This window comes from Kryptolebias marmoratus, linkage group LG6 (assembly GCF_001649575.2).
Source record: "Kryptolebias marmoratus isolate JLee-2015 linkage group LG6, ASM164957v2, whole genome shotgun sequence".
Classification (NCBI taxonomy): domain Eukaryota; kingdom Metazoa; phylum Chordata; class Actinopteri; order Cyprinodontiformes; family Rivulidae; genus Kryptolebias; species Kryptolebias marmoratus.
Genome location: NC_051435.1, coordinates 5,422,313 through 5,447,752, shown reverse-complemented (window position 1 = coordinate 5,447,752; position 25,440 = coordinate 5,422,313). Strand labels below are relative to the sequence as shown.

Genomic DNA, 25,440 nt, shown 5'->3' with positions numbered 1-25,440 from the left:
CTTGAATGATATATAAAATTTTCATGTTCCACTTATGCTTTAATACTGAATGATATTGGTAAATCTCTGTCTACATTAAAGTAGATATAACACAATTTAACTACAAATAGTGTTTGTATGTATTTGCCATTTTTCATTAGGATAAACATTTTTGTTGGTGAATCTGAAATCCTGTTTCAAACCTAAGAAACTGCATATATTCAAAATATAAATTTTGATAAGAGCATGGCAGAATTTATTTTTTACATTATATATATAAGAAATGGTTCCAACACTGGAAACACAGGAGATCTTTAATATATTATATGTATATATTACATTGCCAAAATAATGAATTTTTTAAACACAGCTAACTTTTGCATCAAAGAGCAAAAATCTCTTTCTCTACAAGAGTAACTTTAAATTACCATGTGTAAATCGGATTTTGCTCATTAACACTAAATGTAAATGCATGCAGTCGTTCAAGTGTAATATTTATGTGATTGAATGTGTGCTGGAATCCTGAATTGTAGACCATCAGAGCTCTGCAGAGTGTGAGTTACACAGAGAAACAGACTGTAGATGTGACCAAAATGAAATAATACTTCTCACTTGATTTGCGATCAGCGCTGGACTTGAAAAACAATCTTAAACTTTCTTGCAGAATAATTTTATCTTAATTCATTAGCAGCCTGTTTAACTTGGCACATTTTTAATTAAAGTGATCATTCAAAATCAGTCGCTTTGGCTATGCCACCATATAAAAAACAGTGATTTGGCTGAGTTGGATTTAAGTATTCATTTACTAAAGATAATTGCATTCTATAATGATATGTGTGTAGCAAAGCCAGTTAGAGAAGAGAGGAGACTCCAAGACTGTAGTCAATGTTTTATATTGGACTATAATCAGTGGACACAAATCTGTATGTCAGTACAGTTTTTTGGATGCAATTAGCTGTAAACCACACCCTGCTAGAAGTTTGGATTGTTTTTTTCCGGCTATTGTGTAAAACATAAACACTGTCTGACTTTTCTTTTCCTGAGACTTTAGACATTGATAACATTTTGATTAACATAAACACACAAAAACAAACCCTCACATAGAAATGGTCAGATATCTTAAAGCTTGATTTGTGTTTGAGGGGGACTTCAGTGTCTGAGAGTCTTGTTGCCATTTGTTTATATTTAGTTCATAAATAAAATTTATTGGTACCACAGAAGTACTTTGTTTGCATTATGACAACTTAATTTCAGGAACGATAGAGTTGCTTTTTTAATTAGTTTGTCCTGATTTAGATTTTTCTGAACTCAAATGAAAAGGCAGCCAAGTGTGTTTAAGTTTGCTGTGATTTATTCATTCAGGTTGAAGCATGCTTGGCTGGTTTAATAATAATATTATGAAATGATACCCAAGATCTGTGTATGTTTAATAATGTTTGAAAATCCTCATTGGAGTAACAAACAGAACTTTGTGTCCACCTCATATGGGATTCATAAACCATTAGACCTTCAGAGAACTCATGTTAGTTCTCTGCAGAGAGGTGCTGTCAGATGGACACAGATCTTGTTACACTTTAGGCTTGGTTTTCATTAGAGAAGTATTTGGTTGTTTGTGTGTGTTGGTTCAGTGCTGCTACTCGGTGTCTTACTTTTTGGTTTTAGAAAGGACGAGTGGAGCAGCTAAACTGTTGAAAGGATGAGTTAAAGAAGAATTAAGAGTGACGATCAAGGGAGTGACAGAGGGAGGAGAGCAGAGCTGGGTGGAATGAGAGCAACAAAAGAAAAATAAAACATTAAAGGAGAGACATGAGGCTAAGGGGCAAAAGGTCAGAAGGATACATGAGAGGCAGTGGTGAAAAAGTGAAGGAGAAGTGGATGAAAAATGAAGTGGGAGCAAAGGGAGGAAGGCAAAGGGCTTCAGTAGCAGTGAAGCTGACTCAACATCACAGAAAGAAAGGCAGCTACTTCACCATCTTATACAAGGAGACAAGATGGGCGAGTACTTGATACCAAAAAAAATGTTGACATTAAAAGAAAAGTGCAATAAACAATGAAAACAATAACAATAAATGGGAACATTTGAGTATATTTATGTGTTGACATTAGTGTTTTTTATGCTTCAGTGGCAGATGAGAGCAACGTTGGATCCCTGGGTGGAGGCACTACTGGTGAGCCAAATTCATGATGCATTTCAGACGCAGAGAAAGGAAAACACACCACACACATTTTGTCTATGTTGCATCTAACAAAAAAAAAGCAAACATAGAATCAGGAAAATGCCATCTCAAATGCAAATTAAAATAATTTTCTTCATGATCCATGACTTTACTGATGCATAAAACACCCATGAAAATACATGTACAGTTTAGAGAGGAATAAACATTGAGGGTATAGGCAGTGTATAGTATTAAAAAACTCATTTTCTCTCCCTCACTCTAGTTGAATTTATTTGCTACTTTATATTTGCTTTTTTGTTTCTGGTAATCTTTTTTTTCTGTTGACAAAGTAACAAGGTTTGTCAAGAGAGATATAAAGTACACATAGAAGTGAAATTCAAAAGATCCAAAGAGAAAAGCCTCTTAAAAGTACAGGCCATTTTTAATGGAGAGACAGAGACATAATGTATGAGGACACACTTAGAAAATACAGACATGGCTGATGTTTCAAGAGTTCTAACCTTAGTAGTCTACAAACATCTTTTTTTTTTAAGTTTGATCTCAAACTTGTCTCTTTGCCTTGAAGTCTCCTCTATTTCATTTGTAGCTACTTGAACGTGAGAGCACTCTTCATTTCACTTCATGGGAGTCTGTCTTGCTGCATGCCACTTGCTTTCTTGTCAATCAGACTTTTTTTTCACATTCCACTGTGTCTTAGTGTTCGACATATTTTATCTGAAGGTACCAGCATAGAAGACATGGAAAAAAAAAATATATACATAAATGGAATCCATGGTCGAATTGTAATATTTAAAAATATTACAACAAAAGCCTCTCCCTCTTCATATCCCTACTACAAGCCTGTTTTACCTTCTAATTGAAGCTTTTCAGCTTGATGTCTGGAGCTGCTGTTTGTTCTGAACTGTGAACCGGTGTAAACTGAAATTCTCTCTATTAATGACCTGGTTTGTATTCCAACGCCTGGAAAGTACATTTTATCTTCCTGACAGCTTGTAATTAGAGTAAACTGTGTGACCAAATTATGGAGTGTGACCACATTTACTTGTTTGTCCTGGGGGCAACTAGTATTTTCTTTAATTTGGTCTTTTTAATCTAGTTCACCACAGCTTGTTTTCCAATAACCATGTTAATAATATAAATTGGAAAAAGAAAATGAATACAACAAAACTTTGTGTCTGGTTCCATTAATTGGACCCTAAGACATAGAGCGAAAACATGTCAGTATCAAGAGGTATACCAGAGTTAATTTGATTACTGTAATTTATTATCACTGATTCAAAACAGACTTAAATTTAGGTCCATGCTATGTTTTATATGTAATTTATCAGACCACAGATTCTGGCATATTTAGTCTTGGCAGTGTTTTCCCCGGTAATATGCCTGCTGAGTGTCCTGTGAAGCCTCTGAAGGCCCATTTTTTTCCTCCTGGTTGATTTCCAGACTTTTATTGCTAAAGCCTATTTACACATTCTCTATTCTGTACCTGTTGGTTATCAAGCTGTCTTCCGTTTTATAAGACTACATAGTCCAGAGAGCTGTTAAAGTGAGTGTGTGCCTGGCAAGAATGGCAGCTTTTTTTTTTCCAACCTACTTTTGTTGGCTCTAATGTATTTTTTATAAGTGAACAGCGTCCAGCAGCCCTGTGCTGGGATGTTGGACAGCTGTATGAACGGTGAGAGATGGGAATGTGGGGCGGGGTCCTGGAAAATGAGCAGTTTGAAGACAATGACTTCTGGGAAATATGTTCTCACTTCCAGCAATGGTTTGTCCCATCCTCACCCCCCCCAAAAACCACTGGGCATCTACTCTGAGTACACATGCACACACATACACACACAACTACCATTATGGTAATGTTATGGTAATGGAAAGTTTCCATCATCCTGTGGAAAATGTGAACTTTGGGAGATTTCACGTTATAATATTTGCAGAGGCTCAGATGTAAACTGATGGAAACTGGCAATGGGATTAAAACATTTGTTTGTGCATGTGTGGAAACTAAAAGAGTAGTGCTTCTTTTTTTTCTTATCAAAAGCCTTTACCAAATGAGATGACAGGATCTGAGCAACTTTTTGAACTCTTTTTTTTTTTTTTTTTTTTTTTTTTTTATTTATTTATTTTTTTTTACAAAGCATTGCTTTAAAAGCCATCAGTTTGGCATTTTGGCAATTGAACAAACCGTGTGTGTTTGTGTGTGTGTGTGCATATGTGTCAGACTAGCCTTACCTCTGGTGGCAGAAAAAAGTGGAGGCCCATCTTTCCAATAATAAATTAAATCAGTTGTTGGAGCAGAAACATATGAAGTGCAGTGCAGCTATAGATGTAAGAGGCACTACAAAAACTAAGTATCAGTTCATACTATAAGACGGGTTCCTCTTTTAAAGATTTTTAAACTGGGCTTTTTAACCACATGCATACAAAAGCTTCTAAGACAACATGAAGGAAATTAAGGGTTTTTCATTTGCTGTGTTTTCTTTTGGGTGATGAAGACGGCTTAGAACCCTTTGTATGTTTGTCTGCTTTAGAAAATCAATGCATGAGAGACAACTCTTTGTAAGAGTAAATGTTGAGCAGTGAAAATAAGAGTGTGTTTAAGATGTGTTCAAAAGGCCATAGTTATCTCTTCATATGCTTAAGAGTGTTTAATAATCAAAAAAATGTCAAAACTTGCAAATTACTTGCAGAGATACAAACCAAGTTGCTGTAATGCATTAAACTGGTATTAAACTGTTGCAGTGCTTGTTTTCTTTTGTTGTAGCTTTCTTTCTGTTTATTTGCTTCCTCCACCAGCTCTGTCTGTTTCTGTCACACTCACTCTTTTTCTTGCCAACGTCATTCAGGCTTAGTGGCTGGCAAACAGGCAGAGAAGCTTAGGACGGACAACATCTCTCTGAGAATGTCTCTGTGTGCATGTGTCAGGGGGCCCGAGTGATGCTGAGGGACACTGATGCAGTCCATTGTCTGAATCTCTCCCTAGTGGATCTTTGACTTTGAAAACCATCACACACTGACGAGACTCTGCCAAAATTGTGTCTTTAGAGAGCCACATTTCTCTCCATCTCCTTCTGTCTCTTGCTTTTCAGTGATTGTCTCTTCATTTCTCTCCACATCTGTCTTTCTCTGGGATTTTCTGTATCTTCCTTTCATTTTCCCATTGTTTCCCAGTCTGCCACTTGCAGACTTTGCTTCGGGTTTAACCTGAGAGCCACCTTGTTAGGCTGATGCGGATTGATGGATTAATTTGTCACAGGGAGAGCAGCTCAATTTGTTTGCCCGTGTGTCAGTGCGGGTGTGTGCAGATGCAGCACGATGCCGCTGCACATTAGCTCCTCACAACTGCCATTAGAGAAAGAATTCAAACAGCTGAACTAAGCAGTCTTGTTTTTCATTCCACCCCTGTACATTATGGGCTCGTGTATGTGCAGGTTTTTGATCTTGAATACATTTTCTGAGTGTGTGTTCTTTGCTTGGCGTGCGCCTTTTTTGTTGTGTGTTTAGCACACACCAATGTTTCATTGTCTTTGTGTGCAGTGTTGGCCACTCCTCTGTATATTGAATGGCCTTTGACCCTTCTCCATCTCCTCTAGTAAGCTAATAAAGGTGAGCAGTAATCAGGAGATGGTCAGTGCTGTCGTTTCTTCCTGGTAAAGCCATTCATCTCACTCTGACTTTATATAGTGATCACTGACATGTGCCGTTCTCTATATTTTATTGAGCTTGAGAGAGAAAAAAAGATCTTTTGTCTATGTTTAGAGTTGGGAAGTGTTAGTAAAGTTGTTCAGAATTTACATCATTCTCTGCTGTGACTTAAACTGTTTTTATTCTACACACAGTTAAATCTATTTGACAGAGTTTATTTTTAGTTCCATATTTGTTGCAACCATTTCAGTCAGTAAAGCCTGTTTTATATTTCATTATATATTCTTATGCATTGAATTTCCTATATTTACTTTTATTCTCTTTTTATTGCTTTTACTTTTATTGCTTTTCTGTTAATTTTAAGTAGTTTTTTTTGCTGCATTTGATTATTAGTTTACTGTTAAGCACTTTGAGTTACCTCTGCATTGAATATATATATTTTCCTCTCTACATTCTCTGCATAAACATTTGTCAATAAGATATTGGTGAATCCTAACTTCCCTATTCTCATTTCTTGCTTTTTTTTCTCACTTTTTTTTACCAAAATATATCAGAATATTGTTTTCATAACCTTTTATTTAGGAGTGATAAGCTGAGACTCATTAACTTTGGCTTTTTGTTGGGACCCAACATTTTTTTTTTTTTTACAGTTGATGTTTTTATAAATCCACCATTGTTTAAGTCATCCTACTTATGTTGCCTTTTTTGGTGTTGCCATTAAGGTCAGTGGGAACCAGGACTGTAACAAGCACTATAAAATCCTCTCATGGCAATGATTTGATCAAATAATGGTTGTTTCCCATGATAGTTGCCTCCAGAACACTCTTATTTGCACATTGGTTTCCAAAGTGTGCACCACTTTCTGCTGTGACGTATCAAGTGTTCAAGTTGAGGCACTTAATTTTTCATTTAGTCACTTTGGGGACAACAAAAGCTTGCTGTCAAAATCTTTAACACCAATACTAAGCTACAACCATTAGCATAGTAGTAGCTAAGTTCTTTCATCAATGAGTGACATGTTCCTGGTGTTTATTTTGGAGACATGTATGGTGTGTTATGATTGTTTAAATAATATGAAGGCATCTGTTCCATTGAAACTGTATTTCTGCTGGAAAATTGGAACCACTCTACACATATGGAAAATATAAGACACTGTGCTTACATTATTAATCTCCCCCCTACAGTACATCTCACTAGAGGTACATCTGCACTGACAAATATTTATGCATACATCATTCTGGATGTAAATACCCATGTCATTATATTAGAAACATGTCTTTTTTCCATAGTTTAATATGTAAAGAATTCCACATGTATGTCCTTCAGCTCATTCCACAGCTGGGTATGGCTGCATATGAGCTGTGAATAATACTCTAGGTTGTAACTCAAGACATTGAATTTTGTCTGAACTTCTCCCTTTATTAATGCAAATATATTGTAAAACAGATAAAAATAGCTGCATTCTATATTAGAGGCTCTGAAGTGAGAATTACTGCTCTAGAGGTTGAGGCAGTTTGTAAGACTGCTGGCTTTGTAGCTGAAGCCCTCTGTTAAGCTGCTCCTTGGTGTATTTTTGACTTAGAAAATAGCCCACTGACTCCCTGCCAACAAAGTAGCCTTGGGATGTCTTGGCATTCTCTCTCCCTGTGCTTTTATTTTAAAATTTTAATTCACATTTTGCTTGTTGTTTATTCTCTGTCCTACTTTGTCTTTGCCCTGTTATCTAACACATGCTCTCACTTTACTCCCAGGATTGCTGTCTTAGTTTTTTCTTCACTCATCATTCTCTTAGTTGTTTTTTTTCTGCCTCACACCATTTCTCCCACCCAATCCATCTTCCTCAAACTATTTTGACAATTTCATATTGCTTGTCATCCCTCCCGCTTCCTAAAAGCAGCTTAATACTTTCATCTTACATTTGGACAGCAGTAATTACATTTATGACACAAATCCTGCTTCTCACAGCAGAACTATTTGTGAGAGACTGTCTTTAATTATCTTAGTTAATGGTCATCACTGTATGTGTGTAGCTGTAAAGATGGCTCTGATTTCATGTGTCTGTGTGTCTGCATTCTGTGATTAACTTACCAAACATCACAAGGGTTATGAAATACTTTCAAATATTTCAGTGCATCTTTTTTACCCTGTGCTTTGTACAAAAGTTAGATCTAGGAGTCAGTGGACCTATAGTTAACCTCAAACTTTGTTGGTCATCTGTTTTTTTTTTACACTGAGTTTAAATAAACAACAAATTATGCAAATTGCATTTGAATTGTGTTATTGTACAACAAGCAGTGTGTTGACGAGTCCAAATCTAGAATTAAAAAGTTCTCAAAGTGTACAAATCTGCCTATGATCCTAAGTAAGGATGTAAAAGATCCCATGGCATAAGCTCTCACGAGACTGAAATGTCACTTCTTATCAAGTGCATCATTTTAACTAATTATCAGCAAATGTGACTACTTCTGTAAACGCAGGTTTGGCAGTTTGCTTTTTTGAAGCATTCAGGTGTGTGTTAGTACAATGCCAAGGAAGAAAATCATCAGCTGTGACACTAAAGAAGCATTTTTTTGCTGTCTGTCAATCTGGGAAATGTTATAAGGCCATTTCCAAACAATCTGGAGCACATCATTCAACAGCGAGAAAGATTATTCACAAGTGGCGAGCATTCAAGACAGCTGCCAATCTTCCCAATAGTGGAGGCCCCAGCAGGTTCAGCTTGCTGTCAGGCTGTGTAATGTTCAGAGTAATTGCAAAGCAACCCAAAAGTTGCAACTCAGAATTCACAAGTTTCAATTAGCATTTTAAAATGTGCAAGTTAATGTTTGTGTGATTAGAAAAAAAGATGGAAAAAGAATTGTTTAAAAGAAGAATTGAGTGGGGAAAGGCATCTATTTTTCAAGCACAGAGGTGGATCGATTATTATTATGACTCTTTTTGCAACCATAGTTGTTTTTGTTTGCATTTCTAACTCATTAAGTTGACCATGTATGCCTCTGTATACCAAAGTATGTCTCAGTTAAAGGTTAGGCCATATGTCTGTTTGGTGTTACGATGAATTCTGGTCATGTAACACAGCAGTGACTCCAAACATACTAAAAGAATCAAGGTGTTTCAATGTCAAAGACCTCAGACCTCAGTCTTATTGAAATGCTATGGTGGGATATAAAAGAGCAGGTGCCTTAAAGCCTCAGTAAACTTTAACAATGCATCTTGTGCTGTTGCTCATTTAAAGTTGTATTAAGACCTTTTAGGTGCAGATATTTTTTTAAGAATGTCTTGATATGTAGAACCTTGATATTGAAAGGTATATGGATTAATCACAAGACACTCAGATGTTTAATAATTCACCATGCCTCTGAATGACATGTAGCCTGTGTTTATGGATGAGTCTCACACACTGTGACCTTTGTCCATCTCCTCTTCGAGCAGCACACTTGCATTATGCATGTGCATACTTTTACTGTGTGTTATTACTCTTTGTGTGATTCTGTGTTTTGTTAATGGTTGTTTAAATAGATGTGGAAGTCACATCAGCCATCTCATCTCCTTTCCTCTGAAAACACACTCACACAAAGAGCACTGGTGTGTATAGGGAATCATTAGCTAAAGTGATGCAAGTTTAGCTATCATGAATCAAAGTGGCATCATATCGACAAGCCAGAGCCAGGAAGGAATCCAAAATGTGTGTGTGTAAGGATTACCAGTATTTTGAGCTGGCAACAAGCCCAGCCTTCTTCTTCTTTAGCCCATTTTTCTCAGTCCTCCTCCCTGCCACCAGGGTTTTCCCTGGTGATATTCCCTGCAGGAAATTTAATTTGCTCTCACCCCGTTGCCGTCTTTCCTGTCCGTTTTCTCCCCATCTTACCCACCATCAGCGTCTTCTTTGTTTTAGATGGCACTCAGTGACAATCACATTACCTTCTCTCTCTCCCTCTATCTGTATCTCTCTCTCTTCTTTTTTTCTTTTTCTTTTTTGATCCTCACAAGTGGTGGAAAATCACAAGAGAGCTTATGACTGAGCTTGATCCAGCCTCAGCAGTCAGCATGTTGTTAGCTTATGCTGGCTTTGTGCAGCAGGATAGCAACAGTTTCTCGGTGGTCTGCTTGTTGAAGAACTTGCCAGGTTCACCCGTGTTACTACTTGTAAACTATGTTCCCTGTATTGGGAATGAGAAGTTTGACAACACAACATGCCTGATCTCTGTTTTACTCTCCCATGAATACTACCACAGTTGGCTCTGTATTCTCAACCATCACAAACCTCTTCATCATCCTTTCTCTTAGATCCCTCCCTCCCTGAGTAATATTTCTCACAGTATGGTATACTTGTGATGACGGATGGAAACTAACAACAGAGAAGCAGACTTCACATCCATCACAACCTTAACAATTGTATAGTTTAGCTCATCACACATTTTTCCTCTTTCCTCTGCTCTCCAGAGTTCATCCATGTCATGTTCTTTCTGGCTCTTAGTCAGAGTCACTGCAGGCTTTCTAACCCAATCAGAGCAAGGTTTACAGACCTGGACAAAACATGTCATCTCTTTCTGTGTACATGTCATTCAGAATGGATATTATTTATTTATTTATTTGTTTGTTTTATTGCTGTAGTTGTGGAAGTGTAACGGTTGTTTTCTTGTTTTCTCCAGCTTCATCAACTCCTGTGGAACTTGGCCCAACCCTTGGCTTAAAGAAGTCCAGTTCCTTGGAGAGTCTCCAGACAGCCATGTCAGAGGTTAACAAGAAGAACGAGCTCCTCCCATTCCATCGTCCACGCCCAAATATGGTCAGGGGAAGGGGCTGCAATGAGAGCTTCCGAGCGGCTATTGATAAATCCTACGATGGGCCAGCTGAAGATGATGATGGTGAGAAAGAAGAAATGTGTGCCGGTGTGTTTAGTTAGTGGCGTACAGTTATGGTCATTTATATATTTTGGCATCTGAACGTTTCAGCTTTCCATGACAAATTTTCTTTAATATTTGCATAGTATGATGCATGATTCAATGCATCACAAGATATCTACCATTCAATCATGCCATCTGTTTTACCTGTCACAGCAGCTATTTTTCAATTTACATTTTTTACAGCAAAAACTATTCCAACCTCACAGAGAAGTGATGTTGACCTGCTTCATATGTAACCATTTCCAAACAAGCAGAGACGTTTATCTTTAAATTTCACATCTAATCGCTCACATATATCTTCACTGCCTTTAGGTGGATTTTTTTTGCACAGTGATTGATGCATTCTCTGCCTACTTCCATGTGCAATGTGCTCCTCAATCACATTTTCTCCAACAAAGTGAGACAAGAGTCTTGCAGCCGGCACATCATGGCTCCAAACATCAACACATATTCAATTCCCAGCTGTGTTATTACCAGCTAACTCTTATCAGTCACCACCAGAGTAATGAGTCGGCCTGTTTCAGATCACTACGCTCATACAGGATAAGACTAATCGGGCATGTCAGCACCACACATGCAGTGGCCACATCTGTCACCACCTTTCTAATAGTTCAGCACTTTCAGAGCCACTGTTAATTGACAGAAAACACTTCTCTGAAGAGCACTGAGTGTCTTTTGTTTTTGCCCACTGCTACTGTTGACTCAATCAGCTCAGTCTGACAAATTTTATAAAATGACTTAGTCAGGGTTTTCTTAACATTTTTGAAAAGGAGAAAATAAGCATAAATGTGTCTTTCTGATGCTATAGATGTTGATCCAAACACATCTTTGGGCACTGAGGCCATTTTGAGTTTCCACACCTCATAGGAGGAAGAGTATCAGCATGAATCTGTGGGAGTGCAGGAAAGCAAGCACACAAATACACACGGATGTCACACACGGATACATTCTGCTGTTTGACAGTGTTTGTAATTAAAGCTGAAGTTAATATCCACACAAAATTAGATCTCAATTGAAATAGCTAATTTGGTTTGGTTATCTTTGTAAAAATCTGATGAATAGTACAAGTGTGTGAGAGAGAGATCATTGTAATGCAATGTCAGACCTTCAATCTGCTGATGAATTAATGAGCTACCGAGGTGTATTCTTTGCACCTTTTTGCATTCTTATATCTAGGAGTTAATTAGTTCACTATAAGGTTGATAAATATCCTGTCAAGATGTGGAGTGAAAATCTCTGGGAAGGAATGTATGTGCTGCTTTGTGTTTGGGTTGTGTGGTGGTTTCTGTTTTTATTTGTATCATATGGTCTTTTAATAGTTAACAGTATGTGGCCTTGACTATTCTTAAGAATTTAGCTAATGTTACCTAATTGTACAATTGCCATTCATTTCTCATTTGTTCACTTTATTAATTTTGATGTTGTTTTTTTAGTATTTTAATTTTGATCATTTACTCTAGTAAAAGTGAAATGGAAACACCCTGGATTTTTCTTTACGTGCTTTTCTTTAAAGCATTGCTTTTCTTTAAAGCATTGCTTTTCCATCCACTCGCTCTAATTCTCATCTTTTTCTTCCTCTTTCATTCCCTGCAGATGAAGGTTCAGAGCCGAGTTCAGGCCGTGACACTCCTGCAAGTAGTTCATCCCGCCAGGGAGCTGATCAAACAGAAGAGAAAAGCAAAAAAGACAAGAAAAAGAAAGAGAAAACTAAGAAGAAAGAAAAGAGCAAAGGGAAAGGGAAGGAAAAGGAGAAAAAGAAAGCAGATGAGCCTGAGGAAACAGAAAAGAAGAGCAAGAAAATAGGCTTTGGTCTTCTGAGGTGAGTAAAGGGATTTATCCATTTACCACAACCAGTTTGCTTTTGCTGTGTTAGCATGTACTCCCATTACAGCCTCAGCTGGGCAGAGCGCTGCTAAACCTCACTGATGTAGTCTTGCCTGGTTTTTAAAGAACATTGTTGAGTTCTCCTGGAGCAAGGTACTGATACAAATAACGTATCTAGTTTGTTTCTCACTCATCTACTTAACAAATAAATGTAAACCTCTTTAAAAAGAAAAATAAATTAAAAAAACACTGAAAGTCAAGTCAGAGTGAGTTTTACTAAATATTTGCTATTAAATTTTGTTTCATCTAACTGTATTATATAAGATAAATTGATTCAATTTAAACAGTTATAAAAACTTAAAGATTAAATAGACAAAAATTCAAGTTATACACCTGCCACGAGGCAGAATCTCAGCATTATTTATATTTTGATGTACTTTTATTGAGAGACCTAATTCAAATCAACATTTTATGTGACCACTCTGTCTTTAAAACAGCATCAGTTCTTCTTGCTACACATGTACAGTTTTTGAAAGAACTCAGCAGGTAGATTGTCCCAGATCTGTTGGAGAACTAACCACAGGTCGTCTGTGGGTGTAGTCTGGCTCAGATCCTTAATCACAGACACATTTGATAATGTTGAAAATGGCACTCTGCATGAGCCTTACCATCATTTTTAGGACTTCTTGTTCTTCTTTATGTTGTTTATAATGACATTGGCTGTATTTTTTGGGGCACTGACCTCAGATACCTCCCTGATGGATTTGCATCATAGATAAGTATCAACCTGTTTTACTCAGCACTGAGGATACTGAGGATCTATTTTGACCAAATCCCCAACTACATTTGCAGAAATGCAACTCCAAGCCACCACTGTGCTCCACTGTGGCCTGCAGACACTCATTATTGTTTTGCTCTCCATGCCTTTGGCAAACAAACTGTCTTTTGCTGTAGCCAAATGTTTTTATTTCTTGACTCATCAGTCCAGACCTTATTTCTAATCTCTAATTAAGACCATGACCACTTTTTATTAACAAGTCATTACTTGCATGAGTGTCACATGCTGTGCTTCAGAGGACTAAGTCTTGTGGACTAGAGACAGTTTTGTTTTCTATTCAGATTAATTTCTTGTGCATCTATTTGTGCTTTTTACAGATTTCTTTCAGCCAACTGGAATGGCCACAGGTGTCTGTTAAAAAAGCCCCTGCTTTCATACTACTACAAACATAAATCCTTAGGGCTTTCTTTTCTTGTCAAACTTCATTGTAGACTTTTAGGTACAGGCGAACTACTCTGACTGGTGCCTTAGTTTCCCAAGAGTTGTTGAAACTGATCTGCCAGAGCTATTTTGTGTGATTAACTTTAACACTATCTTCCAGTGTAGAAACACAGCTTGAAGGGGGCAAAGTTTCAGTGAACAGTTTGTGCTTTCTGTTTTTTGTTGCTACCTCATAACAATTTTTTTCTTCTTTGTGGTTATTTTGAAGTGGGATTTAGCATGATTATTACATAGATACTGATCTTAAAATATTTGCACGCAATATAATCTACAAAACATACAAACAGCCTTTCAAAACAGACTTACAAAAGCAATCTGTTTGAACCAGAATGCAGAAAAAGACTTCCAGATTTCAAAGTCCTATTTCATTGCAGTGATTATATCTAAAAATTGCATGGTATTTAAAGTAAAATACTGGACAATTACACTAATGTGTACAAACTCTGCTTAATAGAATAAGCTGAATACTGTATTATTTTACTCTTACTTTACTCTTTTTCTATTTCACCTTTTTTACCCCAAAACACTTCCTTTTTCTAATATCTAGAGTGCTCAGTAAATATTACGAATGTCTCCAATGGTTGACTGTTTTGTTTTATTTTAACATGTTAAAACATTGTGCAGATCTGTTCATAAATATGTCTCCTTGTCAAATAGCTGGATTTTTTGTCATTTGTGTATTACCAATATATAAATTGGTGCCATACTGGTAAACAATTCTATAAATTCACAGATTATTTAACTACCCTCTACTTTTCTTTATCTATCTCAGTCTTTTAGTTCTGTCTCATTGTTATAGTTTTGTTGCCATATATACTTCAGAGTTTAGGAGCAGTTATGGCAACACTTTCTTCTATGTGTTCATCTTATTAATTTGCTGACAGCTCTGCTTGATGATGGTTTGCACAGCCCACATGGGAACACCTTCAGCTGATTTAACCAAGACTTATCGCTCTGAACATATCTCTTCAACCCTTCATCTAACTACCATTGCACTTAACCATAAGTGCTGTAAGAAACCATATGTGACATTCGGTGATATTTTTAGACCTTTCCTCGACACTTCATCACTCATCATCATAAGAGTGTCTTGATAAGAGCCTTCTGATAATCTCAACCTTTTTTCTTTCTTGTGATATTCCTCTTCTCTTTCTCCACCCAAACCCACCCCCCAATCTCTGCATCATTCCAATTTTTCCTCTCCACCTGCTCCCTTCAGCTTCTGCTCCCAATCTGCCTTTGATTGCATGTAATAGTGGTAGACTGAGAAAGCAAATTGGAACTATTCAGTATAGTTCAATCCAGGCCGAGCGGCTGATTTGTCATATTCATCTGAGGGCACCTTTGATTGGCCTAATGGTCTGGAGGAGAGACAGTATGAATTACTCGGCATTACTCCAAGGTATCTGGTTTTATGCTCATGTTTACTACCGGTTGGTTCACCCATAGACTGGATTTACTAACTGCTACATTATATTTTCATTGATTCCATCCATTTTCGTTTGGATTTAAAGACAATTACTTGTTTTATTGTTGGAATCCTCCCACGGTAAAATTTCTCCATTTACTTGTTTTTATTCTACTAAAAGGGACACACTGCAGTCCATAATGTTAATTAAGACCAAGTTTAACAAAGTAAGTGCAATTATATAATAACTGCACTTTTATTTTTAACCCAGGCATAGAAGTCAGACTAAATGTTTGGTTAAAAGGCTCTTTATTGTGGACAGCTGGCTCTGTCATCTGAACTGTTGCCACCTGCCAATCAGATATGCCCATCATCTGTGTCTGTGTGTGTGTGTGTTTGTGTGTGTACACTGTTGTAACCATCCCATCATCATGAATATTCATATGATGATTAAACATGATTGGTCACACAGTCAGATGGTTGTCATATATTTGGCTCATTATTGGGCAGTTTTTCTTCAAATTTAGGTACAGTTGTGGGACCCTCCACTATTAATGACCTGTGTATCCTTTCTCATAAAAGTTAATATTTAATTAGATCCTGCAACACTCAAGACAGTGCTATTTTATGTTTACGTCCTTAATTTTGTGCTCCACACACATAATTAAATTAGGTGGAGAGTGCATCTGAAAGTAATTTGTCATCTCTGTGATTGTTGGCATGTTTGGCTGGTTGTGAAAGGAACAATGAAGAAGAGAGACCTCTGTACAATTGAAAATATGGCAGTATTTTAGGTGAGACTGGAAGAAGAACACGCTCTAGCAGAAATTAGGGAGGAAAAGGCGCTGCTACTGCCAGTGCATCATGTTTTTGTGATGTGTTGCGTGGTGTGTTAAAAGATACGTGTGCATGCTGCTCATTTTCTGCTTTAAAATAGTGCAAATTTATGATGAATCTATGATAATGAGTGCCCGGTTGCCTGCTGGCTTATAATCAAGCTCTGCTGTACTTACATCTCTCTCTGTCCCTGGGTTTGTGAGTGCATATCTGTTTTTGTGCCATTACCCCAGCAAAACTTGCATCCACAAAATGCAGCATAATTACAATTAAAGCCACCAACCAAAAAAGCCTTTGAGCCTTTAGTCTGCTCTCTTCCTTTACCTGTCATTGGTGTCTCTAATTACACTCTCTCTCATATTGTACCATTTATTTTTCCTTCCTGTTTCTCACCCTCTATCTCTGCTCTCTCCTACCGGTCCTAATGTAGCACCTCTGTTAGACTTAAAGTGCACCATCGTTGGGACTATTAGCCCATCACTAAGGTGGGGCCCATTAGGACTGACTAGCTCCATTGTGGGCTGTGTAATGGTTGAGCTTTGTGCAGGGCCTATTAGCCCAAGTCTATACACACAGTCTGTCTGCATGTTTTTGAACGTGTGTGTGCGCTGTGTAGATGAAAAGGCTGATGGAAGAAAATGGCCTTGTGCTAATGCTAGAGCACATATCATTTTAGGAAGATTTTGTGATTAGTAATGCTGTGCCTGTGTTTGTGCTTTTTTGAGTTTGAGCAGATAAAGATACAGCATTAGTATAGTTTGTAGGATCCAGTTGAAGAGTAGGATGTGCATTTCATAATGTGAGAAGTCAACTGATATATATATATGACTCCTTGTATGGTTACAGCAAAACATACTGTAATAGGATAGGTGATAGGGTATCACAGGTTCCTAATTTTGTTCCTTTTAATACATTTGTGAAGCCTGCTACATGTAATATCCAATGTATTATGATGTTTTTTTCAGTGACTACAGCATATGAGTTCAATGAGAAACTGAGGCTTGTCACCAGTTATCAAGTTTCTAGTTTAGAAAAATTTAAAAGCCAAAAGTTCTAAAAAAAAATGCAAAAGAAGGATGACTGGATGAATGGATGGATGGATGGATGGAGCATCTGCTCTCCTCTGACCAGAGATTCCTCGTCATTGCTTAATAATGGCAGCAAGCCTGTTTGAAACAGGGAAAGGACTCTGCCAATCAAACGCCATGACAGGAAGTCATTCAGATGTCAGGGACGGATGTCGCGCCTGCCAATCAACAATGTTTGTGTGTTTGCGTGTGTGCCCATGTTCTCTACATTGTCAGTCAGACATTCCCTCTGGATCTACTTGCCAATGATAACAGTGCAGGGCGTCTCTAAGGAGTGACAGAAGGACGGAGCGAGTGAAGGGCATGAAAATAGAAAAAAATAGTTGAAGTGAGAGTCACAGATATGTGCACTAATTTTCCCATGTTGGTTAAAAGGTTTTCTCCTTTGGGACTATCTAGATAGACAACTGTCCATCCACTGAGCTTCCTGATTACTGTTTCATATCTGTTTCCAAGGGATTGTTTTCTACGTTTTATTTGTTAAAACAGGTTCACAATGCCTTGCCCCCTTTTAAATTGTGTGTTTAGTAACTTCAAAACACATGATGTTACTGTTTGAATTACATTATGTAGCTTTTGCTACAAGTAACACTAAAATAGCTTTTTTGAGTTTCATTTTTATTGTATATAGGTGGAGTTTAGATTTGGAAGAAAATTTAAATGTCATGTTTTTGACTTGGTTATAGCTTTCAGAGTGTCTTGTAGATGTTGGTGTTTAACAAACAAACAAGCAAAAAAATGAAGTCAGCTATAAACAGCTTCTTTCATCACTTGAGTGTGTTTAGTAAAGTTTTGTGAAACTTTTTACACATAACCATTTCCACCACTGATTTATTGTATTGTTTGGACTTTGTGCCTGTTCTATTTTTCTTTTTAATGAAATTAATGTTTAAAACATATTGACTGTTATGCTTTTTAATCCTATATTTCCTTATGCAGATGTAGCTTTAATAAACTTTGATATATGTTTCTCACTTGCAAATGAGTAACCTTACACTCTGCATGCAGAGTCTGGTGTTAGCTCATTAAAATTCATAAGTCACCATCCTGTCCGTACTTATGACATGAAAAGAGGTAATGTATTCATGCTAACTGGCTGCTAATCATCTGTTAATCGTATTCTGAAATTCTTTGTGAAACAATGTTCAGATGATAGTTGTTTGTCCTTGATGTTGTTTTCATGTGTGTGTTTATTGATCATTTTATGTCCCAGTCTTCACTATTCTGAATAATTTAACATAGATTTTTTTTATCCTTGTTTAAATGTTTTAATATTGTTTACAGTGTTCTGTCAGTTATTAAGCATTTTAGCATTAATCAAAGTTTGACAAACAACAGAATCAGGATAAAGGGAGACAGATCTAGAAAAACTAGTAAAAAAGCTCCATTTTCTTTTTTCACACACACAAGCAATGCTGTGTGTGTGAAAATTTGGCTGCTGTGTCATTGTTTCTGAAAAACTCTTGTTTACATAGATAGTTAAAAAAAAAACTTTTTTGGAAATCATTTTTAATAATTTTATATGTTCCCACCAAAAGCTCAATTTGCTCAGAATGTATATACTCTTACAAATATTTGGAGTAGTGTGAATGCTTAAATCCTGTTCACTCCCAGGATCTTTTCTTCCTTGCACATTTTATTAACTGTAAGCTATTAGTTTTATATAAGTTGCAGGTTCACCTCCCGGCCTTTCTGTGTGGGGTTTGCATGTTCTCCCAGTGCATTTGGTCTGTGGGTTTCCTCCCACAGACCAAAAACATGCATGTTAGGTTAATCTGTAACTCTAAAGTGTCCCTAGGTGTGAGTGAGAAGGTGAGTGGTTGTTTATCTCTGTGTGTCCCTATGATGGAGTTGCAACCTGCCCAGGATGTGCCTCTGATATATTGTTTCTTGCTATTCAGTTTATTGTTTTGCAAAGTACAGGGCACATTTCATATTGGGAAAAGAATTATGTAGTTCAGGTTAAAACATAATGATAGTTAATTTTTGAATTATAGCATTTGCAACAGAGTGCAATTAATTGAGGATTCTATACTGTTTACTTTACATTCCTGGGGATACAATGAGTAGTCTAATGAAGATCTAGGTGTTCATTATTGCTCTGTTTTTTGTTTTGTTTTTTTTCTCACTCTTCTTTCCTGTTTTACTTTACTTAGTGTTGGTAAATATTCTATAAATAATTGTTGTAACAATTCTTCATCGTATGACCTAAAAACAATATACAATAAACTCAGGATAATCTGGGGCAGAGAGCTGAGAAGGAAAAAAAACAGAAGCTAAAAACAGTTTGAATAAAGGAAGCCTTCTCCCCAGTCTCTATACCACTCACATTTTATATAGATTATTTAACACTAATTGTCCTAGAAACACATACAGATGCTACGAGGAGCCTTCATAACTAGTTACATTTTCATCCTGGAAGTACTCAACATAAAATGGTAGATTGTTACCAGAAGGGGGAACTACGTGGTCAGCAGCAATAATCTGATAGACATTGGCATTCAAATGATGATTGATCAGCACCAAGGGGCTCCAAGTGAGCCAAGAAAGCACTCTCAACATTGATTCGCCACCACCTGAATTGTTCACATAAGACCGGATAGTTTCAAGAATTCATGCTTTTAAAGCCAAATTCTGACTCCACCACCTGCAGCCTCAGCGGAAACCGTTTATTTATCAGACCAGGCTACATTTTCCACTAGTGAAAGTCTTTAATTGACTTGTTGCAGCTTTTCTGATCAATTCTAATCAGTTTTCTGATTTTTATTTTTTACTTTTTTTATTCAACATCTGTTATGAACAAGGAAAAAAAAAAGCATAATTTCTATTTCTTTTTTCCTTCACCAGTCTGATTGAACTATTCAGAATGCTGTGCAGAAAAAAAAGGCCAGATTATCAGCTGATTCAGAACTACTCAAAGCAGCCTTTTCTTCATTATGCTCCTTTATATGTGTGTGTGTGTCTGTGTGTGTTAGCTGGAACTTATAGCTTGTATCAGCATTTGAGTTGCTCAGCTGGCACTTGATTAGCTGATTGGATAATTCTAGGTTTACATCTGTGTACCTAATAAGATGACCAGTTAGTGTATAAAATATTTTATACACTATAATTTATCTGGATGAAATGATTAATGTGTGCAAGGTCCTTAAAGGTTAAGCTGTGAAGCACAGACACTGTATAAAAGCACAAATATATCTTAAATGTATTTTTGTTAAGAATCATTTATTTTTTGGAAAGCAAATATTCTGAAATACATTTCTTTAGTTGTTATGTATGTAACTGTTTTGGCTAGGACTAGTTTTTAATATTGCCATGTCTCAAAGATTGAAACAGAATGGTAATGTTTTTTTTGCCTGTGGGTGTGTGTGTCTGAGTGTGTACCTGCTGTTAAAGGTATGATGCTGAAATATGATGTGGCTGTAGCTGAGAGTCATCCCTAACATATACTCTGAGCTTGGCATCTTGTATTATTGCATGCGATTGTGGATATTGTTATATAGAGATTGAGAAATATTGTTGGTTTCATGGTTTGATCAAACGGCTACATTTCTCAACATTATGATCTTGTCTGATATTCTAGCATGCAAGGTGGCAGATGATATGGATTTCTTGAAGAATCGCTAGGCCTTAAAACTCTTAAGTTTCTTTCATTTTGGCTGCTGCACCCAGCCTAATGTTTTGAATGCCAACAAATGTCCATGTGCTCATTTGTAAGTGCAAGGAGAGATGACTGTCCTCTGGTCTACTATATGAAGTATCAGCTAGAAAAGGTGCCACTGTCAGTTTTCCAGATGAGTATCTAGGGAGGTACAAACTTTTAGTATTGATTGATATCTCCGCCCCAGAGAAAGGTGGGGTTAAGGGAGTAAAGCTTGATAACAAGTGGAAAGAAAGAGCTAAATGAAGGGGTGAAAAGGAGGTAAGGTACATATAGAATTAGAAATGAGAGAAGTGAGTGAAGAGACCAAGTGCTGACATAAAAAGAGGAAGAAAAAAAAGAAATGGTGGTGAAAGAGGGGAAAGTGAAGGGAGAGAACTGAAGGAAAGGGTAAGCCTCTGTAGGTAGCAGTAATTAGAGCAAGGCTTGTCCCCTGTGTGGAATACACACACACATACACTGGTAATGCACACAGATGATTGGAGCCCTTCATTGCCCATTGAGTCCCTCTCCGTGGGTGGTAAATAGGCTTTACCCCCCAGTCCACATTAGGCATTTCAAAGAAACCTATTACCCGAGTGTTCAAAGTGCACTTTTGTTTTTATTAAACCTAAAACAACAAGCCAGTCTGACTATAATATAGCACCAAATCTTCTCGTAAATAATGCATAAGCAGGTGCAGTGATACTTCAAAAATATCAGCAATATTACACAGCAGATTTGTAGACAGAAGGATAATTCATCAATAAATTCACCAGATAAATAAAACATAAGCCGAGTTATAAGGTCACAGTTGGCGTGTTGGAGATATTAACTATTTAGCAGGTTTGACTGGCTCAATTTGCCATATCCTAGTCGCTGCATAGCTGTGCTGTAAAGTTTAATGAGCTTGTGGTTTTGTTGTTTATATTTTTAAAGCAACATTTAGGAATGAAATGGAGGCTTATGCTATTTTCAAGCCTGTAAATAGTTTGATACAGACTGTAAATCAGACTTTGACAGTACATTTTCTGACCAAGACATGAGTTTTTAAGATCAGGAAAACTTGATTAACTAATGAAAAATGTGTTTTCTATGTTAGAAAACAGGTAGATCATTGGTGCTGCATCAACCAAAGGTTTAAAAAGTTTCACAAGGTTATGATTAGTATAATTTGACAAAAAAAATCAACAAAGCTGACAGTTAAATTATATTTATTAAGATTAAAATTCAACTGACAGTAACACACTGATCAACACTGATGGCAGATATGTGTGTCTCTGTGTGTAAATCTTCTACAGTTAATGCCTTGAGTACTGCTGCTGATGTTGCCTACACACTAACTGTATTGATTGGTGTGGTTTGAATGTTTTTATGAGTCACTTTAAACATTCCTCGTAGTCTCTTATGTATATGCCATCTATTAATTTAGGCTACAAGGAGCTTTCTTATTGTGCAGTCAGTTTAATTTGATGGATTGCCTGTGTACATTTGTGCTCCTCTGTGCACCTCAGACTTTGGAAAGTTGTAAGTCTGCATTAGTGTAAATTACTACTGAGAGACGGAAGATTTTTGAAAATCTTCAGTTTAAACGTGGTTTGATTTTCAAGTTTGTTTTGGAAGTATTTGTTGTTGTCTCTGTTTTTTTCTTGTTTGTTTTCTCATGTCTTCAAGTGAAAGGTATGATTGATACCGATGTTAAAAACATAGTTCTTGGACTAAATTACAGTGGGTATATCAGTGTTTATGTCAGTCTGTTTGCATACTTGTAGCTTACTCATGACGATTTCTAAGTTGTTAGAAGTCCAGTTGTTTTGTTTTGTTTTGTTTTGTTTTTTTCTTTTGGATTTGCCATGTCCTGGATGACTGAGAATCCACACCAGCATCTGTTCTTGTCTCTGATCATATTATTTCTGCTTCTGTGCCTTTTTTCTGTTAAGATTTGGAAAGAAAAAGGAGGAGAAGAAGGAGGCAAAGGCAGCTCTGCAACGACAAAAGTCAGACATCCTGAGTGACCTAGAGCTGGAGAGGATGAAAGAGGAAAGAGAGAGGTGGGAACTTTTTGAAAAGGAGATTATTAGACTTTCTTTTTCTTTTAAAATAAAAAAGTTGAATTCTGTATACATTTAAAAAAGGCATCAATTATCCCTTTGACAGAAAGAGCTAAAAACCCTTTGTCATTCTTTTCTATAGCTTTTTTAAATTTGCCTTTTTTTTCATTCCTACATGTCTGCCAGCCCTGATTTCATTTTCTATTTTTTATTTTTCTCAGTGGGACTTTTTATGTATTATTGTTATTTTTTATTGAAGGTCAAATATTTTGGGCTCTTAAAAAATATTCTCAAAAGTCTAACTTTAAAGCCCAACTAGTCCTTTGTTTCTCCTTCAGGATTGAAGCAGGGCATCCTGAGCTGCAGGAGCAACTGTCCAGAGATCAGCAGGCTGGCAGCGGTGGATCAGCATATCCAGACTTGGAGGATGACGATGCAGACCCCAACTATGCCCAAATTCAGTCCTTCAGGGGGCAGGAGATTGGTTCGGTGCACCAGCCACTGCCTCAGCCCCCTCTCTACAGTACAATTCAGCACATTCATGCCCGCACACCTTCACCACAAGGTCCCTCTGGCTTTCCAGGACACGGAAAGAATGTTAATGAGCCTGGAGTCATGCCAGACGATGACCCTCTTGATAGGCTGTACGCCAAAGTGAACAAACCGAGGGGAGCTGGAACTACATCTCCTCCTGCTCCAGCACTTGCTAATGACAGGTAGGGCTCAATACTTTTATTAGTGTAGTTAAAGTCTAGAAAAAACTTAGATTTATTTTTTTCTGGTTTGCTCAGACAGCGTTTTACTGGTTGGTATTTTAGAAGTGCCTAAATCAGATTTTATATGTTATAATATAACTGGACTGCTGTAGCTCGGTGGTCAGTGCTGCGGTCTTGTAATCCTGAGGCTGCTGGTTCGAGTTCAGGTTGTATCAGGAAGGGCATCCGGCGTAAAACAATTGGCAAGTTTGCTTGCTGTGGCGACCCCTGCAGAAGGGAGCAGCTAAAACAACAACATATAACTGGACTAAGTTGGACTTTACAAAATTAGATTTAAATTTAAATCTAACTATATTGAAATGACTTTTAATTAAATTGCATTGGAATGAACTACACTGAATTAAATGAATTGGATTGCACATAAATGGATTTGAATTGGACTTGGTAGCTTTTCTGAATAGTACCCTGAGAGGATTTTTGTTTGAATTTATGCTATTTAAGTAAAAATGGAACCTAATGGAACTGAACTGAATCTTTGTGACAATCACATTTAGGGACATGAGTGGAAATGTCCAGACCAAGTGTCAGAAACATGTTGTGGAAACAATGAATATTCATGTCAAAGTTTTGAAAAGTACCAATTTGTATTTAAACCCTCTTTCTGTCCTTTTCTGTCTCTTATTTCTCTACTTTCACAGTGCAACATGAGCTTGCTGATGTTTCATATTTTTTTCTTTTTTACCCTTTCCTGTCAAATCATGGTTGTCTTGCCTTAGGCCACTGTGCGTCTGTGAGTGCATTTTATAGAACAATAGAGATGGAGACAGCCAAAAAGAAAAGAGTGAATTGTTTGTGCTCGCTTTAAGCTTCAGTATGAGTGCTTGTGTACTGAAGTGTCCATTGACACACACAAACACACAGCCTCCTTCTCCTTTACCTTTATAATGTCAGTCACAGCTCACTAACTTTGGAATATATCTACCAGTGCAGATATTTCCACTCCCAACCACACACACACATCCATCTACCTTATTTCTGTACCTGTCGTAAAAGTGAGGAAGTAAACCTTCTTGATGGACAGCTCCCGGCTTCATAAAGATGTTTCCTGATGCAGCCTCTCTTGTGTTGTTTCCTTTATGTAAAATAGTATATATCCCAAAGTGTTGGCCTTGGCTTCTAGTGTAGATTTCTTTTTGAAATTATTTTAAAGTGGAAACTTTTTCAAACTGTACCATGCAAGTGTGGTAACACAGCTCAACTTTTCTTCAATTAGGGATGGGAATTTAAACACAATTTGATAATGGATTTTTACTCAAAACAATCTGAGCCTAAAGTTATTGGTGACGTATCGTGCTGCATTACTTTTGAGTAAATTTACAACTTTAAACAGTCCACCCTATATCCATGTTTCACACTTCCAACCCATAACTCCAGTGTCTTAGTGTATGTGTAATTTGGATTATGTAAATAAGTACAGCTTTCTTTGGCTCACATGCAGATGTGTGCAGTTAAATATGTTCATCTCAGACAGTTTTTTTTTTTTGCTACTTATGCATTGCATTTTATTAGGCCCGAGCAGCGACAACGGCTGCGAAGGCCTATTGGATCTGTACTGTTTCTTATTATTATTTTTCTTGTCCGCATAGAAACGCTAATTTGGAGGTTTAAACATATTCAAAAAGTCACCAAACTTTACCCAAAATTGTCCCCCGCGAAAAATTTTAGTATTTTAATGGAATCAAAAGTGGGCGTGGCAAAGCTGCTCCACAGCGCCCCCTAACGTGAGATAGGACAAACCGTACATCGTAGAGATTTAAAACTTGGTACGTAGGTAGAACACGCCAAATCAAGAAAAAAAGTCTCTTGGAGGTATGCCCTAAAATGTACAGGAAGGCAGC

At 37.1% G+C, this 25,440-nt stretch overlaps 1 protein-coding gene across 5 annotated transcripts in view; it reads left to right on the top strand.

Moving 5' to 3' along the window:
- The window catches only part of pard3bb (par-3 family cell polarity regulator beta b), a 171,026-nt gene that overhangs the window by 79,731 nt on the left and 65,855 nt on the right, over positions 1 to 25,440 (top strand). For all 5 annotated transcript variants that reach the window (XM_037975990.1, XM_017420739.3, XM_017420738.3 and 2 more), the window contains 5 exons: positions 2,103 to 2,147; positions 10,448 to 10,663; positions 12,296 to 12,521; positions 22,716 to 22,826; positions 23,165 to 23,542. In XM_037975990.1, coding sequence (XP_037831918.1) covers positions 2,103 to 2,147; positions 10,448 to 10,663; positions 12,296 to 12,521; positions 22,716 to 22,826; positions 23,165 to 23,542 — 976 coding nt within the window. The remainder of the gene's footprint in view (positions 1 to 2,102; positions 2,148 to 10,447; positions 10,664 to 12,295; positions 12,522 to 22,715; positions 22,827 to 23,164; positions 23,543 to 25,440) is intronic.